General features: G+C 42.1%; 2 protein-coding genes across 9 annotated transcripts in view; one reads left to right on the top strand and one right to left on the bottom strand.

Annotated features, from left to right (window-relative positions):
- cmss1 (cms1 ribosomal small subunit homolog) overlaps nt 1-21262 on the bottom strand; it is a 330534-nt gene that overhangs the window by 156889 nt on the left and 152383 nt on the right. The window lies entirely within an intron of this gene.
- The window catches only part of filip1l (filamin A interacting protein 1-like), a 254298-nt gene that overhangs the window by 103624 nt on the left and 129412 nt on the right, over nt 1-21262 (top strand). For all 5 annotated transcript variants that reach the window (XR_005945860.1, XR_005945861.1, XM_041211434.1 and 2 more), the window contains exon 4: nt 743-921. Coding sequence is in view for 3 of the 5 variants with exons in the window: in XM_041211434.1 (XP_041067368.1) it covers nt 743-921 (179 nt within the window). In the remaining 2 variants the exon portion in view is untranslated. The remainder of the gene's footprint in view (nt 1-742; nt 922-21262) is intronic.

Genomic DNA, 21262 nt, shown 5'->3' with positions numbered 1-21262 from the left:
TGGTTCCTCTAGCCTTCCACCTAATCGTAAAAACATAAGAAATGGGAGCAGCAGATGTCCATTGGTCCCTCAAGCCTGCTCTGCCATTCAATAGGTTCCTGGTTGATCTGATTGAGGCTTTAATTCCGCTTTCCTGCCAGCCCCATAACCCTTGACATCCCTGTACAGCAAAAGTCTGTCTATCTCAACCTTGAATATATTCAACAATCCAGTCTCCATTGCTCTCTGCGATACAGGATTTCCAAAGATCAATGACCCTCCGAGAGAAGAAATTCCTCCTCATCTCCATCTTGAATGGGAGACCCCTTATTCTGAAACTGTGTCCCCTTGCTCAAGATTCCCTGCAAAGGGAAACATTCTCTCAGCATCTGCTTTATCACGGCCCCTCAGAATCTTATTTATTTCAGCATTCTCAGTCAGTATGCTAGCCACCAGTCCTATACAGGATCTTGACTGAGCTGGGGAATTGGGAAGTCAGAGTCTTTGCCCTGACATTATAGCCCTTGTAAGTGGCAGTCATAGGTTCAACTGTGAACAAAGTTACAGGTGAAATCCCAGGATTGTTGGTGACCCAGTGTAACTGGGTCCCTATTGTGGGTTATGCCCAAGTTATTGCAGGACTTCTATAGAAACAGCAAAGAAATTTGGGCTGTAATTATTTACTTTTCACTAGTTATGTTTGTGAACAAACATTCCCCAGTTTTAAGGCACATAACGGAATATCATTTTGCTCTATATACAGCTCGACAAAATAGTTGAGAAACAGAAAGAGACACACAGACGGATGTTAGAGCAACTTCTCTTGGTAGAACGATCCCACAGACAGACAGTAAATGAATTGGAGGATGAGAAAAAGAAGCATGTGGACTACATGGAAAAGAGTGATGAATTCACCAATCTTCTTGAACAAGAACGTGAACGGTATGTTAAGAAATTTATACTCACATCCAGTAAAATGCTGTTACCTAGGGCTGGATTTTCATTCCAGGAGTCTCAATACTGACGTTGGGCTGAATTCTGGCTGGGGAACCTGGAACTGTCGGAGAGGGTGCCCTGGAAGTGACTTTATTAAGTGGCCATCTCCAAGAGCCTTATCCAATTAAAGATGGAGGCTGGGGTTGCAAGGCTGGCGGGCCAATAGAAGGCCCTCTAGAGTTTACAGATCAGCAGCCTCACTGTCAGAGATGTGAGCTGTCAAAGTAGGTAAGGGAAAGGGAGGGGACATCAAGATGGAGATGTCCTCTGACGACTTTTTAAAAACTTACAATTACAAAGAAGCCATACCTGCCGGGTTGTCATTGTGAAGGGGGAGTCCGTCCACAGGATGACCAGCAGCCACAGCTGTGGCTCTCTTTCCATTGTGGTTGTGGGGCTAAGACAAGGATGGAGCGCAAACAAACCACACGCTCTCCCCACCCCCCACTCCCAGTCTTCTCCAGAAGACTGCCTCCATCCATCAGGCTGGTTTCAGCCTAAGCGGGAGTCTGCATGCCAACTGGATATTTCCAGTGGGCGTCGATAGAGTGGCTTTAATAGGCCCTTTAGGTTAGCTAATTGGCTTCCTGCCACTTGCTGGTGGGTAGACGTCATAATGGCCCAGGAAAACTGTCAGAACACCAGCACAGCGGCCAGCAGTGGGGAATTGTAGGCCATCCCACCTCTGTGTTCGCCTTCCTGGCCCTTCAAAAATCTCCTCTCTGCGTAGCTGGAAAATATCTTAATATAGGACAACTGTAGAAAGTTGTCAAAATATATAATAGGATCTTATAGCTACTGCTAACAACCCTATTGGACTTAGATTTGAGCACTTTCATCCCATCTGTGGATGCAACAAGTATATTCAGCAACTAAACCAAAGGAAAGCTTTTTGCAGAAGACATGCCACACTTCTAATGCATTTTCAAAAATTCTAAAAAATCTGGATCATGTTTCACTAAATTTTCAAATAATTCAACTTCTGGGACAAAACTAAACGGTAAGGTAGAAATTCTGATGAGCATGTAAAGATTATTTTCTGGGCGCACTATTTTCACATGACATTATTTCATTTCTTGGTTGGTTAACAACTGTTTAAACTGGGATATAGTACAGGAAGTGTTCATACTTAAACTTGCCAATCAGAATGTTTGAACAGGAGATCAACTACACTTATACTTCAATTTGGCCTATACAAATATTTTGAAACATGCACTTTCCGTGAGATTCCCATATTGAAATTCAATATTTATAAAATTTAGAGCAAGGCACATGTAATGTGCTCTCCACAATTAAGGTTCCCTGATAGAACCTGATACTTTTACATCAAGTGCTAACTGTGAAGAAATGGTGATTACATGTTGAAATGTCACTTCAACGCAAGAAACCTTGGGCCATTTAACAAACTCTCCAATTCATACATCCATATGTAAAATTAGGCAGCTTCGCAGTTAGTTATGAAAGGTTAAGATCAAGTAACTCATAAGTAAAGTGCAATCTTACTTTTAAATAATATAGCTTCAAAATTAAAATACAGCAATATTTTAGATATTTGTTACATTAGTGAGCTGCTCAAACTGCAAATTGAATTTTGATATTATACAAATTTTAAACAAAGGTGGCCCTCTGGGCTTGACAGGAAGGTTTACATAAATGATGCTTATCTATAATTAGTATTCTGAGAGTTCCTGGAAAAACAGTTAATGTGCTGAATGAAAAGAAAGTTAAGTCATTCCCTAACAGATCAGCCACATTGCCAGTAATATTTGGTGAGCTAATGGTTTAGATTTGAATATCTTTAAGGGCATGAGTCATTGAATGCTGGGTCTTCAAATAATTCAATTTAATTGATTTAGCATATTGAGCTTTGAATTCAGAATAAAGTAGTTCAAGATCTTATGGTCTAGAATGGATTAAAACCTCACACCATTTTGGAGACATCAAAGTAGTTGGAGAAGAAGCCAGTTCACTAAAAAAGTCCCTATGATCAGAGCTAGCAGAATCTTCTGCAGATCCAAAGACCCGCAATAATCCCTCAACCAACGTTACTAAAACAGATAATTATTTATCTCATCAAGCTTTGTTGGGCCTTGCTGTGCACAAATTGACCTGCACGGTTGTCTACACTGACCACACTTCAAAAATACCTCATTGGCTGTGAAGGTCAACAGTGCTTTCCATAGGAACTCTCTCCAAAGGTCCCTTGAAAGTTATCATCCTCAGCTGTGTATTGAATATCTGGTAAATTAATAACATAACCTTCTCCAACAAACTTGCTTTTTTAAATATCGGATGTGAAGATGCCCCCCTACTCATCTGTAAAATGTCAGATTTGGTAAACCCCCGACATGTAGATGGAGAAGTGGTGGCGTAGTGGTATTGCCAATAGACTAGTAATCCAGAGCCCCAGGGTAATGCTCCAGGACCCAGGTTCAAATCCTAAAAAAAATCTGGAATTAAAAGTCTCATGGTGACCATGAAACCATTGTCGATTGTTGTAAAAACTCATCTGGTTCACTAATGTCCTTCCTTTAGGAAAGGAAATCTGCCATCCTTACCTGTTGTGGCCTATTTGTGACTCCAACTCACAGCAATGTGGTTGACTCTTAACTGCCCTCTGAAATGGTCTAGCAAACCACTCAGTTCTCAAGGGCAGTTAGGGATAGACAATAAATGCTGGCCTGGCCAGCGATGCCCCCATCCCATGAACGTATAAAAAAAGCTGGCTGAAATCAGGGCTAGCATCGATATTAAGTCATAGATCATGCATGAAGGTGGCCTTTGGTATTGTTCAAATTTTGCTTCAGTTTGCTGAGGCACCATGAAAGAGGCACCACATTCGAAAGAGAAACTGAAATTCACAATTAGGCATCTCTTCGGGACAAGGAATTAGCCTGCTCATTGAAGCCCACAGCCAACTATGGACTGTTGCAACATTATTGTAATGTGTTTGATGTTATCACCAAAGGCAGGTCATAGGCTAATTACAGTACAAAAGGAGGATATTTGGCCCATCAAGTCCATGCAGGTTCTCTGTTGAGCAATTCAGTCAGTGCCATAACTTTTCTCTATCCCTGTAGACCTGCAAGTTTATTTCCCTCAAGTGCCCACCCAATTTCGTCCTTGTGTCCTCCTTGTCCTTGTACCACCAGCTAATGCGAACTGCTTTTCTTTGTTTATCTTATCTAAGTCTGTCATAACCTTTTACACTCTATCAAATCTCCCCTCAATCTCCTTTGATTCAAGAAGGACAACCTCAACTTCTCCAACCTAACCTTAACTCATCCCCAGAACCATTCTGGTAAATTTCCTCTGCACCCTCTCAAGGATCCTTACTTCTTCTCTAAAGTGTGGTAGCTAGAACTGGATGCACTACTCTTTACAAAGAGCTTTATAAAGATTCAGCATAACTTCACTGCATTTGTACTCAATTCCTCCATAGGTATATTATCACTGATAGAGGTCAGCATCTGGATGACAGCTTCATTAAGTTGCTTCAGTTGACAGTAGATAAACTTGAACCAATGGGTTTGATGAACTGGAATCTGCGTCTTAAGTTGCTTTGAACAAAAACCCTCATCCTTCAAGTGGACAGTTATTTGTCTACTTATCCATAAATAATTTTCCACTCTTAAATAGTTAAATAGTACATATTATTAAATAGTATTGGCAGCATAGAAACGATCCATTCAGCCCAACAGTTAATTCCATGCTCATTTATGCTCCAAACAATCCTCCTCCCACTCTTCTTCAGCAAATTCCATCAGCACATCCTTCTAATCCTTTCTCCCTCATGTGTTTATCTAGTTTTCCCTTAAATGCATCTATCTTATTCACTTGTCGTAGCAGGTTACACTTTTTAACCATTCTGTGGGTAAAGAAGCTTTTCCTGAATTCCTTATTTGTTTTATTCGTGACTATCTTATATTTATGGCCCCACACTCTGATCAACTCATAAGTGGAAACATATTCTCTACATCTACCCTATCAAACCATTTCATAGTCTTAAAGATTTATATCAGGTCACCCACTCAGTAAGCATGTTCAATCTTTCCCGATAGGTATAACCGCTCAGTTTTGATATCATTCTATTAAATCTATTTTGCACCTTCTCAAGTGCCTCTAATATGGAGAGCAAAGCTATTTATGGTACTCCGTGTAGTCTTACCAAGTTTCTACTCAATTTTAATGTAACTTGTCTGCTTTTCAGTTCATTCCCTCTAGAAATGAACCCAGTGGCTTTGTTTGCTTTTTATGGCTTTTTGAACAGCATTGCTATTTTTAGTGATTTCTGTATATATACCCGGGTACCAGATGCTTGTTCTGCTATCCCATTTAGATATTTTTCAAGGAGTACATGGCCTCACTATTCTTCCTACCAAAATGCACCACCTCATAGTTATCTATATTGAAGTTCATTGGCAAATTTATTAATATCTTCCTGTATTTTGTTGCCATCCTCCTCTGTGTTAGCTACACCCTCCAATTTGGTGCGGTTTGCAAATTTTGGAATTAAACTTTCGAGTCCCAAGTCCAAATTATTTTAAAAAGCTGCTGAGCAACAGTGGGCTGAGCATCAAGGCTTGTGGAACACCATTTCCCATCTTTGGCCAGGCTGAGTACGTTGGGTGAGTGATTTGGCCATGGTTCTTCAGTAGGTGAAACATCACAGAAAAATCCATAATATGGCTACCTCTATGTTCACGTGGCTTGTTAGTTACAGAGAAAAGTAAGAAAGAATAAAGGAAAATAAGTCACTTAAGTTTTCTTCAGTTATCAGTTCCTCCTATTAAGTTAGAGGCATTGTCTGGATCGATTCCAAGATGTTCAAGGATCAGTTATTCAACTTTTAGATACATGAAGCAATTGTACATCACAGATACTAAATACAATAAAATGCCAATTGCAGCACTAACTAATTCTCAGGCACAAAGACTAGCAATCTAAGAACTAAATTGTACAATATCAAAGCCATATTTTTGCATTAGGCTGTAGAGGGATTGCAATCAGTGGCAGACTTAGTGTGCCCACTATATGTTCAATGAAAAGTGCAGGAGGGCACACCAGGAGCAGCACCAGGCATACCTAAAAATGAGGTGTCAACTTGGTGAAGCCATAACACAGGACTACTTGCACGCCAAATAGCATAAGCAGCAAGTGATAGACAGAGCTAAGCATTCCCACAACCAAAGGATCAGATCTGAGCTCTGCGGTCCAGCCACATCCAGTTGTGAATGGTGGTGGACAATTAAATAACTCACTGGAGGAGGAGGCTCCACAAATATCCCCATTCTCAATCATGGAGGAGCCCAACACAGCGTACAAAAGATAAGGCTGAAGCATTTGCTACAATCTTCAGTCAGAAGTGCCAAGTGGATGATCCATCTTGGCCTCCTCTGGAGGTCCCCGGCATTACAGATGCCAGTCTTCAGCAAATTCAATTCACTCCAGGTGATATCAAGAAACGGCTGAAGGCACTGGATACAGCAAAGACTATGGGCCCTGACACTATTCCGGCAATAGTACTGAAGACTTGTGCTCGAGAACTTGCCACGCCCCTAGCCAAGCTGTTCCACTGGCATCTACCCAGCCAAGTGGAAAATTGCCCAGGCACATCCTGTACACAAAAAGTGCAGGACAAATCCAATTACCGCCCCATCAGTCTAATCTCGATCATCAGTAAAATAATGGAAGGGGGTCATCAACAGTGCTATCAAGAGGCCCTTGCTTAGCAATAATCTGCTCACTGATGCCCAGTATGGGTTCCGCCAGGGCCACTCAGCTCCTGACCTCACTACAGTCTTGGTTCAAACATGGACTAAAGAGCTGAACTCCCGAGGTGAGGTGAGAGTGACTGCCCTCGACATCAAGGCAGCATTTGACCGAGTGTGGCATCAAGAAGCCCTAGCAAAGCTGGAGTCAATGGGAATCAGGGGGAAAACTCTCCACTGGTTGGAGTCATACCTAGCACAAAGGAAGATGATTGTGGTTGCTGGAGGTCAGTCATCTCAGCTCCAGGACATCACTGCAGGAGCTCCTGAGGATAGTGTCCTAGGCCCAACCATCTTCAGCAGCTTCATCAATGACCTTCCTTCCATCATAAGGTCAGAAGTGGGGATGTTCACTGATGATTCCACAATGTTCAACCATTCGCAACTCCTCAGATACTGAAGCAGTCCATGTCCAAATGCAACAAGACCTGGACAATATCCAGGCTTGGGCTGACAAGCGGCAAGTAACATTCGCACCACACAAGTGGCAGGCAATGACCAGCTCCAATAAGAGAACCCAACCATCGCCCCTTGATACTCAATGGCATTACCATCACTGAATCCCTCAATATCAACAGATCAACAGCCTGGGGGTTACCATAGACCAGAAACTGATCTGGACTAGCCATATAAATACTGTGGCTACAAGAGCAGGTCAGAGGCTAGGAATCATGCAATGAGTAACTCACCTCCTGACTCCCAAAAGCCTGTCCACCAAATCTGCATGGCACAAGTCAAGAGTGTGATGGAATACTCCCCACTTGCCCGGATGAGTGCAGCTCCCACAACACTGAAGAAGTTGAACATTGTCCAGGACAAAGCAGTCCACTTGATTAGCACCACATCCACAAACATTCACTCCCTGCACAATAGCAGCAGTGTGTTCGACCTACACACAGCAGGAATTCACTTAGGCTTCTTAGACAGCACCTTCCAAACCCACAAACACTACCACCTAGAAAGACAAGGGCAGCAGATAAATGGGAACAGCACTGGTGGAGTACCTACACCACATGGACTGCAGCAGTTCAAGAAGGCAGCTCGCCACCACCTTCTCAAGGGCAACTAGGGATGGGCAATAAATGCTGGCCCAGCCAGCGAAGCCCACATCCCATGAAAGAGTTTTTTTTTAAAAAGTGTACACTCCTATTAAGTGTGGTAATTAACTGATTTTCATAACTAGTTGCATGCATGGAATACAACCCTTTCTTTAATCTTAAAACACACACAAGATTTTATCCTGCTACCATGTTGGACATTGTGCAGAAATGCTGACATGCAAGAGTTAAGTAAATCCGATCAACCCTTCACAACTTTGAACATTTTCCAAAATAAATTTCAAGAGATCGGAATGACAGCCATTGTTATCAAAACATTTTAGACACATTTGTGATAAAACATTTCACTTTAACAAAGCATTTAAAAATGTTTAAGTTACAAACATTTCTATTAAAAATTGTTTTTGTTTTCAAGGATGGAAAGATTGAATGGAAAGACCATAATCTTTATCTGCATAAAAATGAAAACTCAAAATCAACTCGAAGACTTGACTATTTAAGAACACCATGAATTCAGAAATGTCCTACTTAATCTTGGTGCCATATTTGTGGTCAGAGGCAGAAATGAATGGCATGAATAAGATGACTTGCTGAATTGGCACATCATCAAACTAAAAACAAACCCTATAGCACAGTATTAACTTATGCTCCATTTATAGTGTCCTTTTCAAATCAGTGTTTGCCATTTCTGGCACAATCTGGTTCAAATATTACATTAGAAACAGACTGTACACTCCCCAAAGCGGTCTGACTGAATTTGTCAGGTTTTTATTTCATATATTTTTTGAAATGACCTGTGACCAGTTTTTGAGGAAGCTGACTGTAATGAGACTGCTATAAAGTCTTTTGGCATAATGCATTCCCAATCATCACATTGCCGGCTAGAATTCATCCTTCCTTCCCACATTGTACCAAATGTGTACAAATGTAAAAGTATAAGAAAAGTTAGGGATGATCAAAGGCCATTTGTCTCAATGGCCTGAATCTTCTGAGCAGCGAAGATGCTACATGCTGCACAAATTGTTGCTGCATGCAAAGATTCTCCCAACCCAACACTGGTGCGCTTTTTTTCCGGGATCTTGATCCCAGCTGTCAAAGAAACGTGCAGTGCAGTGTTCCCGGGGAACTCCATCAGAGAGCAGTACGATCAGGGGAAGAAAGGACGCTCCTGCTTTTTACAATGCTAGCTGCCGTATTCAGGTAAATTTAAAGGTCCAGTATTTTAATGAATGTTACTGAATCGATGAGTGAATGGGAGAGGGGGTGAGTTGGGTCGGGAAGGAAGGTTAGTGGGATTGGTTCAGGTTAGGTGTAGTCAGGTCGCAAGGGAGTAGTCAGGTGTGTTCAGCAGGTAGCCGGGTCCTGTCGGGGTTTGGGGGGGGCGGGGCAGATAGTCGGTGAGGGGGGGTCATTGGGGATGGTAATCAGGTGGGTTTGGAGGAATGGAGTAATTTGGTGGTCGGGGAGTAGTTGAGTCTGATAGGGGAAGCCAGTCAGGTGATTGGGTTGTCGGGGCGATTTGGGAAGGTAATCAGGTGGCTTTGGAGGGTGTTGTCAGGTGGCTGGGGAGTAGTCCGATCTGGTGAAGGGTGTAGTTGGGTCTGGTTGGGGGCAGTAGTCAGCTGATTGGGTTGTCAGGGAGGGATTGGTGAGGGGGATAGTTGGGTGGTCGGAGATAATCAGGTTTGGGAAGTAGTTGGGTCAGGGGCTAGTCAGATTGGGGGTGAGTAAGTCGGGTCAGATGGGGTAGTCAGGTCAGGGACATTAGTCAGGTGGTTGGGGGGTAGTCAGGTTGAGTCAGGGGTGAAGAGTCAGGTGGTAGTCTTTTCTTTCATTCATGGGATATAGGTTTCGCTGGCTAGGCCATCATTTATTGCCCATCCCAAATTGCCCTTGAGAAGGTGGTGGTGAGCTGCATTCTTGAACTGCTGCAGTCCATGTGGTGTAGGTATACCCACAGTGCTGTTAGGAAGGGAGTACCAGCATTTTGATCCAGCGACAGTGAAGGAACATTTTATTCTGCTACCATGTTGGACATTGTGCAGAAATGCTGACATGCTCAGTCTCGAGTTGCTAGATCTGTTTGAAACCTATTCCATTTAGCACGGTGGTAGTGCCACACAACATGATGGAGGTTACCCTCAATGTGAAGATGGGACTTTGTCTCCATAATGACTCTGCGGTGATCACTCCTAACGATACTGTCATGGACAAATGCATCTGCGGCAGGTAGCTTGGCGAGGATGAGGTCAAGCATCTCTTACCCTCTTGTTGGTTCCCTCACCATCTGCTGCAGACCACCCTAGCAGTTATGTCCTAAAGGACTCGACCAGCTCGGTCAGTAGTGGTGCTACCAAGCCACCCTTGGTGATGGACATTGAAGATACCAACTAAAGTACATTTGACATCCTTGTCACTCTCAATGCTTCCTCCAAATGTTGTTCAACATGGAGGAGCACTGATTCGTCAGCTGAGAGAGGGCAGTACATGGTAATCAGCAGGAGGTTTCCTTGCCGATGTTTGACCTGATGCCATGAGACATCATGGGATCCAGAATCAATCCAGGGCAACTCCCTCCCGACTGTGTACCACTGTGCTGAGTCTGTGCTGCCAGTAGAACAGGACATACTCGGGGTTAGTGATGGATGTGTCTGGGATGGGTTGGAGGGGTTCAGGTTGGGTCGGATGTGGAATTACCCAGGTTTTAGATCAGGTTTTAATCGGTCTAACATTTCCTGGGTAAGTATCCAGGTAAGTCGAGTCAGAGACATTCACACAGGGACCGGGCCAGCAGGGAATTGCCCATTGGAAGTTTAAACTTCCCGGGCAATTCCCAAGTAGGTCCAGACGTCAGGACTTCCAAAAGGTCATGATGCGCGTCTTCCATCATACATCCAGTCTTCGATGATCTGGTAATGGGAAGATTTGGGACATTGATGTTCAATTACAGTAACACTGTAATTATCCCTTCACAGCATTTAATTGTACTTTGAACAAACTCAATGTTATTGTTCTACTACCCTATCTAGCAGACAATTTCAAAAAAATGTAAATGTAGTTTTTCCTATTATTTGCTTTTCACTCTTATTACTGTTCTCAGTCTTCCTTCTTTACCCTACTAATATAGAGGCTTGAGATATATTCTGTCATCTGCATCACACACTGTATGAAAATTGTTACCTGTATTTCTCTTGCTCTACTACAGTTAAAAATCAAGAGCATGAGACCCAAGGGATCAGTTTACAGAGGTTCCCTTCTATGCCTTTCCTGTAAAGACTATACTTTCAAAGAATTGAATAGGTTTCTGTGGCCTGCAAAATCAGCTGTTTTTCCTGTGAAGGCTGCACTGGCAGAAACTAGGCTGGGACCTGGACTACTGTTGAACTTGCCTTCATTCTCGCCTCTGATTCAGAAGGTTGTGGTTTAAGTGCTACTCCAGGACTTCAGCACAAAAATCAAAGCAGACACTCCAGTGCGGTACTATGTGAATGCTGCATTGTTGGAGATGCTGTCTTTCGGATGAGACGATAAACCAAGGCCATCTCAAATGGATGTATCCCACAGCACTATTTCAAAGCAGAGCAGGCGAGTCATTCCTGGTGTCTCAGTCATTATTTACCCCTTAATAAGCATGACAGAAACAGATTACCAGATCACAGTCTGGTCACTGCTGTCTGTGGGAGCTTGCTGTGCACAAATTGGCTGCTGCATTTCCTATACTACAACAGTGACTACACTTCAAAACTACTTTACTGGCTGTAAAACCCTTTAGGACATTCTGTGGTTGTGAAAGGCGTGATATGCAAGTCTTTCTTTTCCTTTTCAATATCAGACATCAGTAGCCCTACTGTTTCATGCCTCTATTTTTTCCATTTCTGATTTTTTTTTAAACCAGGTTAGAATGATTTAGTTATAAACTGTCAGATTGAGAGTATTACGAGGGGCAAAAAAAATTGTCACAAAGGTTTATGAAACCCTTAGCACCTGGCAAAATAGCAAAAAACAGTATCCCAATATAATCTTAAAAACCCCGTCATGCTATCCTCTGTCCTATAGACAGACCTGAAGTTACTCTCTCCACAGATGCAGCCCTACCCTATTGAGCATTTTCAGCATTGTCTTTTTTATTTCAGATTTCCACCATCCACAGTATTTCGTCTTTGCATTAGACTGGTGTTTCTGTATGCTGGAAAATAGAACACTAAATGAGAGCATCATTGATCTTTGTTTGGTTCATCAGCATATGATGTCTGGCTGAAACCTGGCATATTGGTGAGAGCACCCTATACTGGGAGACGTTTCATGCGTTCTCTGTTCAAACTTGTCACAAAGGCACTGTGGCTCGCACTTCCTGGTCTCATTTCTACTTTCTGATCCTCCTTGTTTGAACACCACATATTTTATCATCCTGTTTGCCTCTCTTTCAAGGCCCTTATTATCAACTGGTGATTTCCTCACCAAAATCACTCACTGGCAAATCCAGATCCCCAGCTTTATATACGAGGCCTCACCCCCTAAGATTTCTATCACTAACAAGATGCTTTCCAACGAATTTTTTTATTTCCCTTGTTATCCATGCATCCCTATCCACAGGAAGCATCTACCAGAGAAAAAATATGCATTCCCCACACCCACCTCCCCAACCCTTCGCAAATTTTCAACAACATATCCGCTGGCCACCAATCTGCCTTAACACTTTTGCCGCCATCAGCAGCAGCTTTTTCATTCCACATTCCAATTAAAACCATACCACAATCTTTTAGCTCCTTGGCTACAGCACCTACCCCCACAGTCTCAAATATGAAGACTGCAAGGTTAAGTCCACTCGTTACAATCCAAAATCTGGTTTGACCACCCAAAGAAATATTGCCTCTCAATTGGTACAGATAAATCATTTTTTTCACTTTAGGATCAGCCTGAAGGGTAAAGTAAATTCCAACTGCTTGATCAACTGCCTCTTTCCACCTCCTTTCCACTGACTCTACCAGTGTCTTCTAGCTCTTCTACCCTTCTGTTAATCCCACAATGACTCCTGTCAGACATCAGTCTGAACATAAATTTGAGTTTACTTTCTTTTTATAACTGATATTTTACTCCCAAATACCATGAGAAAGCCTCGATCTAAGCATTTAACATTCAGATGCCAAACTTGGATGAATCTTAAATGAGATTAAATTCAAAGTATGAAACCTCTTTGCATTTAACTGCTTTATTTTTATATAAGAACACAAGACTTAAGAGCAAGAGTAGGCCATTTCACCCCTCAAGCCTGGTCCACCATTCAATAAGATCACAGCTGATCTAAATGTGGCCTCAACTCTACTTTCCTGCCTGTCCCCCTATAACCCAAGACTCCCTTGTTGATCAAAAATCTATCTAACTCTGCCTTGAATATATTCAATGATCCAGTCTTCACTGCTCTCTGGGAAAGAGAATTCCACAGATTAACAACCCTCAAAGAAAGAATTTCTTCTCATCTCTGTCTTAAATCAGAGACCCCTAATTTTAACCTGTGTCCCTCTAGTCCTAGAAATTTATAATATTAACCAAAATTTCCCCAATTAGAATAAATGGAAATGTGGTATGATGACACAAATAATGCAAATGAAATACTCTATGCCCAACAGCTTTGGTCTTAGTTACGGTAATTCTTTTGACTCCATTCTCCAAAGAATGTTCCAGAAAATTTCACAGAATTTTATGTGTGTTGGAATCACAATTTCTTTTAATTCAAATCTTCCTGAAGATTTTTGAAAATTAGTCTGGGTAAACAGAGGAAAAAGAAGGGACAATTCAACACAGGCTCCTTCATATTCAAACAAGATACAATATATGTGAATATAAAAAATCCAAAAGTATCTTTATTATATATAAATCTTGTGTTCATCAAGGAGAAATAAGTCAGGTCTTGAAACAGTGACACACCCACTACCCATATCATGCACTTGCAGGTCATGAACAGCATTGTCATCAACTCTTTCAATAATGTACTTCAGGGCCAACCTCAGAAGCATGCACCAGATTGACGTCTACCATTTCCTACACACCAGTCACCCTGTAACCTCTCTGTATGGTTGCCAACTTGGTTTCAACTTAGGGATAGTTTAATAATAGGAGTACTTATCCACGTAAAATCCGATTAAGATGCCTTAAACTTATTTCACGCAAGAACCTTGTGGCCAGCAGAGACTGTTATCCCATCAGTCGGGTAGAATTTTGAACCAAGTTCCAGAGAGGTCAGACTTGTGTCTAACCCACTGCATCATTCACTCTCCTTAGTAGGCCTTTCAGCCACAAAATACAACACCATACCACACCTTGAAACTAAGAAAGTAATTAAAAATTTAAAACTACATTTCCCCTCAATAATTACATAATGGACACAAAACAAGAGTTAAATACGATTAGTGTTGGTAATTTTCTCCAATCAGGAACTGAATATTCAGATCATACCATGATAGGTCTACAAATCGTTATACTTTCTAATTTTAGTTAAAAAGTATATGTGTAGTCCCATTTTTCCTGAGAGATATTCCTTTGTTTTAATTAGTGAATGGAGGATAATGCACCTAATCTTGCAAACTAAGAACAGATTAATGTCAATGATAGCTTTAAAGAGTGCCATAGGGACATCAGAAGCAACATACTGCTACAAAAGCAATATGGGTTATTCTAGAATGGGCGTCAGAAATAACAGCAATACCCAAATTGGTGAGTTAAATGGCAATGAGTTTTAAAAGGCTAGCTTCTGCAAACCAATAATGGTTGCTGCAATTTCTTTCATATTCTTCTGAGTTACATTCAAGTGAAGATATTTTGATGGCAGAAGCCATGGCATAAGCATGACAAGTTCCCCAGAAGACATGTACATAGCAAGAAAGTCTGTCAGTGTTTATCATCTGTTATGAATAATGTTGCCTTGATGATTAGAAAAGGTGGTTGCTGTTTCCTTCCACTACTAAAACAACCTCCAGATGGAAAAAAACTGGGTGTGAGAATGTTGAGGTAGCACTAAATCCATGCCAATATATCTGATAATTCTTCTTTTAGTTCCTCTGTCTAACATCACACAGTGTATTTTGGCTTCATTAGCAGCTGTCACCCTTCCTGCAATAGGCTCTTTGAAATCTGCCAAGATGTAGATATTATGCTTAGAATTGTGAACACTACAAATTGTTGCAGTATGTTTCCTGTGCTAGAATTTTGAAATTGTATTATTCTACATTCTGCAATTCCAAGCATTGCTTATTTGTCCCCGCTAAGAAGATTGAATAAACTAAATTATAAGAAAAATGATGTTAGATTAAGTAGCACTGTAGTCCTGTGCTTATAGGGCTGATTTCCCAATGGAACAGTTAAGTGAATGTCACCCATAGTTTGTCATTTCAACCTACTGCTCACAGGTCTAACTTGGTCAGTTAAGAGGTGGCCCACAAGGGTAGAACATGCTACACAATGTAGATATTCCCTTCTCAGAAATTGAAATGCTCTAATATTAATGGCAACAGGTGAAGATATCATGAAAACGAGAATGAGGAAACATTGAACATTGATGCTAAGAGAAATAAGACACCACTAATAGACCAAACTGAAAACGATGAATTAGTGATATTATAACCATCCCTTTTGCATGCAGAAAATATTCAAGGAACATACACAAATATGGTGTATGCACGATTTTATTTTTATATTCACAACTGTAAAGTGCCTCCAATGACATATCTACATTCCTATTCAGGAAGATTGAGTCTAAAAGGCATTATGGAAATTGATACTGACAGCCTACTTGAAAACCTCAGACTTTGCTCTCCATTTAACTTGTGAGTATTGTAGGTAAACTCAAGTTGAAGCCTCTATAATGGCTTTATCTTACCTGGACTAGAGTTGAAGCATATTAATCATGATAATCCAAATATCTTCAACCAATTGTCCAATTAACAAAACCAAAGTCCAACAACAGTAACAACTTGTTTTTATATAATGTGCTCAATATAGCAAAACACCCCAATATACTACAGATTTGGAGCTCAGACGTGAGCAAAATTAAGTGAAAAGATATGTGGAGGTGGCGGAAAGTAGTGAAGAATTAGGTTTTTAACAGGAGTTTAGAACATAACAAGGGACCTGACCAGCTGGAGAGATTTAAGGGGAGTGTGGGGATGAAATAGTGGAAAGATCTATCACTGGTGGTAAAGGGACAGTCAAGCACACAGTGCACCAGAGTCAGAAAAGAAGAGAGTAGAGGCAGAAATGTAAAGCTGGAGGAGGTTGCAGAGCTACGGAAAAGTGAAGCTGTGGATGGCTGAAAGGATGAGCATTTTGGGATCAATGCACTTTTGGAATGGAGCTTGCCTAGGATAGAGTGGATAGTTCACTAGCAGCTTATACAAAATGGGATGCAAGTGTCAGCGATTTGAATTAATTGTAGTTTATGTAATGAATCAAGAAAGGACTGCATTGGAAAAGTTGAGTCTCAAAGTGACAAAGGCTTTTTTAAAAATCAGCAGCAGGGTTGAGGTGGGAACTGCGATGTTCAATGTTTAGGCTATTAAATAGGCAGTCTTAATGACAATTGGAAATGTGATAAGCAGTCTGGGCTTTGACTGGGACAATAAGGTTAAAGTTACATATTGTTGGATTGTGTTTAAGTGAATATTCAGAATGGAATATGGGAGTAAGAGTTTCTGAGAGGTAACAACTAAGATAACTCAATTTTGCCAATGTTGAGCTACAAGCAATTCCAGCTCATCCATTTTGATGCCAGGAAGCCACGTGTCAGCCCAAGCCTGGATATTACCCAAGGCTTGCTGCATTTGGACATGTACTGCTTCAGTATCTGAGGAGTCGCGAATGGTGCTGAACATTGTGCAATCATCAGTGAGCATCCCCAATTCAGACCTCATGATGGAAGGAAGGTCATTGATGAAGCAGCAGAAGATGGTTGGGCCTAGCACACAGCTCTGGGAACTCCTGCAGTGATGTCCCAGAGCTGAGATGACTGACCTCCAACAACCACAACTACCTTCCTTTGTGCTAGGTATGACTCCAGCCAGGACAGTTCTTCCCCTGATTCCCACTGACTCCAGTTTTACTAGGGCTCCTTGATGCCACAATGTTAAATGCGGCCTTCATGTCAAGAGTAGTCACTGTCACCTCATCTTGGGAGTTCAGCTCTTTTGTCTACGTTTGAACCACGGCAGTAATAAGATCAGGAGCTGAGTGGCCCTGGCGGAACCCAAACTGGGCATCAGTGAGCAGGTTATTGCTAAGCAAGTGTCACTTGATAGCAATGTTGTTGACCCCTTCCATCACATTACTGATGACTGAGAGTAGACTGGTAATTGGCCGGTTTGGATTTGTCCTGCTTTTTGTGTACAGGACATACCTGGGCAATTTTCCACATAGCCGAGGTAGATGCCAGTATCGTAGTTGTACTAGAACAACTTGGCTAGGGGCACGGCAAGCTCTGGAGCCCAAGTCTTCAGTACTATTGCCGGAATATTGTCAGGGCCCATAGACTCTGTGCTATCCAGTGTCTTCAGCTGTTTCTTGATATCACATGGAGTGAATTGAATTGACTGAAGACTGGCATCTGTGATGTTGGAAACCTACAGAGGAGGCAGAGAGTGATTATCCACTCAGCACTTCTGGCTGAAAGTTGTAGCAAATGCTTCAGTCTTATCTTTTGGCACCAATGTGCTGTGCTCTTCCATCATTGAGGGTGGGGATATTTGTGGAGCCGCCTCTTCCAGTGAGTTGTTTAATTGTCCACCACGATTCACGACTTGATGTGGCAGGACTGCAGAGCTTAAATCTGATCCATTGGTTGTGGGATCACTTAGCTCTGTCTATCACTCATTGCTTATGCTGTTTGGCACACAAGTAGTCCTGTGTTGTAGCTTCACCAGGTTGACACCTCATTTTTAGGTATGCCTGGTGCTGCTCCTGGCATGCCCTCCTGCACTCTTCATTGAACCAGGGTTGATCCCCTGGCTTGATGGTAATGGTAGATTGATGCTGGGCCATGAGGTTACAGATTGTGTTCCAGTACAATTCTGCTGCTGCTGATGGCTCACAATAGGGAATTTATATCATTTTAACTTTGTGACATTCGCTATTACATCACTTTTTTCATATCTGTGCTGATTCTTCCATCTTTCCAGTAGGTTATTTTACAGAATTTTGGCAAAATTATAAATCCCAGTTTAGGCTGGAATGAATTAATGGACCCAGTTCCATTCACATGAGAGTTTAGTTACAAACATTAGCGAATGAGTCTGTTAATGCATCGGAAACCAGTACAAAGAGCATATAATGTAGCTCCATCATTCATACTCAAACTGCGAGTTCCTTGGTGCTGCAGACCCTTACGGAGAGAATCCCTGACTCTATCCCACAGCTTTGTGTCAAGAATAGGGATGGCTGGGGTGGGGTGGGGGTGTGCGGGGGTGGTGCAGGCTGTAATGGATTCAGGTCCTTTGCAACTCTTTGCTAATTCCAATCCTCTGGGAACCGTGCGGAATAAACAGGTCAGCCCAAGAATGGCCTATGCCCTCCCGCGTTTACTGTGTCCCAGAGTAGCGCACAGATCTCTGGATAGTGAAATAAACCATTTGATTATTAATTTAATTCATATAGTTATCGTTATCAAATCAGAAACAGGTCATTCCACCATTACAATAATTTGATCTCTGACCCTTACCTGACAGCAACTAGCTCTTTCACAAATCCTGTGGGTGGCTCTGAAAAGAACCTAACTCCAGAATATACATTAATTCTTTTGGGACGATGAAGAGGGATAATGTTATGGTTACAGTTATATAGATTATCAGTGATTTTAACCAGGGTGATCTTGGTAGTGTGGATAAGACAAAACTCAAAACAAAGGAAGTTAACATCAGTGATGGTGGCTGTCCCTCGATTTGAGAATGATGTCTACTCAAGGTCATGAGTTTTTGCCAAGGGTCTTCAAGTGACTGAATAAACCAATTTTCAACCTACAGATCTTTAGGTACATGGGGCAGGATGTCCCGCGAGGTAATGGGATCTGGAATGCCGGATTTGCTTCTTTTTCTTTCCTTCTCTGCCACTGTTCTGCCCCATCAGTAAGACATTGTGACTCAAAGCATGATATAGCTTATTGGACAAGTTGTCGCCATTTTGAGCAACTGGTAGCAAGCTCCTCCCAGTCATTAATATCAATACTGCAGTGCTTCAAGGCGAGCTTCAGCATGTCTTTGAAATGTTTTCCTTGTCCTGCCCTGGAATGTTGGCTATTTGAGAATTAAGAAAACAGGACCTAGCGAGGGAGATGGTTTTCCACCATCCGGACATAGTTTCTAGTCTATCAAAGTTGATTTTGCAGGGGTTTTCCATGAATATTTGTGGAGCTGTCTTCAAGAAGAACACTAGCATTTGTTTGACGGTCCTCCCTATTGAATCTGGAATATGACGGAGGCACTGATGATGGAATTTCTCTCTTATGTGTCGCTGAAACACAGTCCAGGTCTCACTGAAGTACAGGAGGAGTGTGGTTACAGCAACTGCTCTGTACAGTAGAATTTTTGTTGACTTGCAGAGATGAACAGGGAGTTCTGGAGCAGAAACTTGGATGATATCAATACATTCCAGAACTTTGAGAGGAAAGGGAGGTGAGAAATGGCACATGAATTGGAAAGGACAGAGAGGTCATTATCTGAAATGGAAGAATGTGCAGGGCTATGGGGAGAAGGCAGGGGAGTGGCACTAGATGAACTGCACCTTCAGAGAGCCAGCACAGACACAATAGGCCAAATGGTCTCCTTCTGCGCTGTAACCATTCTATGGTTCTGTAGGTTGCAGGTAAGCCTTTTAAACAACTCCATTTTACTTTCCCCAGTTTCAAGATAGGTTAAATTAAACTTACCCAGTGTCCAGCAGAAAGATCTACTTTAACTCTTCAACATTACTCATAATTTTTTAGTCCATAATCTTTCCCAGTTAGATTGCAAAGACATTTGTAAGGATTTTGAGAAGGCATATTTCCTCTTTAACAGTTGTAACTTGAATTCTCCACTGAATCTTTACCAAAGCAGGTTATTTCCATTTTCAGAACTTGTGATGGTGAGTTTTCCATTATTACCAGCATCCTGAAAAGTACTGCATCAGTACACTGATCGCGATAGTTACAGGGAGGGCGAAAAAAGACAGGGAATGCTCCTAGGCCAGGGATACAGAGGTTCTGACGATTCCAGACAGCAGAGTCTCACTATCATCTTTTGCTTACCTTTCGTAACTGGCAGCTGGCCAAATTCACAGACTGGTCCGATGGTGGGGGCGCGCATATGCGCGCGAACATCAGCGACAGAATGACAGAGTCAGGGACCCTTAGGGACAGCCGCCAAAAATCAGGGGGGGAGGGGAAGGCTGAACATTGGTGCTAGGGAGGGGGAAGGCTGGCTGCAGTACAGGCATGGAGAAAACGTTGGTGTTTGGAGGTTGGAGGTGATCACAGAAAATAAGGGAAAGAGAGAAGGCCGAAGGCTTCCTTGCAAGGTCAGGAAACACTCCTGCTCCAAAAAGGCCCGCAAGGTACTGTGAAAGTCACTTCACCTCCTCGAGCTCACAGCTCTGCCTCTCTTTCACTGCTGGGTTTCCCGTAACCTAAGAAGCTGGCGAGGCAGCTGTCAAATTTAAATCAGGTTCCCAATTGCACCGTGAGGCTTGATTTAAATATGTTAATTAAATCAAAGAATCATTACAATAGGAGGCCATTCAGCCCATTGTGTCTGCACCGGTTCTCCGAATGAGCAATTCACCTAGTACCATTCTCCCAACCTTCTCCCCATAACCCTGCACATTCTTCCTTTTCACATAACAATCTAATTCTCTTTTGGATGCTTCCATTGAACCTGCCTCCACCAAACTCTCAGGCAGTGCATTGAGACCTTAACCACTTGCTCCGTCAAAAAGGTTTTTTCTCATAACACTTTTGCTTCTTTTGCCATAAGAGAGAGGCAGTGGTATTGTCACTGGACTAGTAATCCAGAGACCCAGGATAATGCTCTGGGGACCTGGGTTCAAACCCACTATGGCAAAGGGTGGAGTTTGAATTCAAACAATAAAAATCTGGAATTAAAAGTCTAATGATGACCATGAAACCATTGTCAATCATCGTAAAAACTTCTCTGGTTCCTTCCCTCCTTACCTGTTCTGGCCTAAATGTGACTCCAGATCCACAGCAATGTGGTTGATTCTTAAATGAGCCAGCCGCTCAGTCGTATCAAATCGCTAGAAAGTCAATAATGCCTTAACAGCACTGTGGGCATATTTACACCACATGGACTGCAGCGGTTCAAAAAAATGCAGCTCACCACCTTCTCAAGGGCAATTAGGAATGGGCATTAAATGCTGGCCTAGCCAGCATCACACACATCCCATGAATAAATTTTTAAAAATTGCTTTAAATCTCTGCCCTCT

This window comes from Carcharodon carcharias, chromosome 18 (genome assembly GCF_017639515.1).
Source record: "Carcharodon carcharias isolate sCarCar2 chromosome 18, sCarCar2.pri, whole genome shotgun sequence".
Taxonomy (NCBI): Eukaryota; Metazoa; Chordata; class Chondrichthyes; order Lamniformes; family Lamnidae; genus Carcharodon; species Carcharodon carcharias.
The sequence above is the reverse complement of the archived record's forward strand: the minus strand, read 5'-3'. Positions and strand labels throughout refer to the sequence as shown.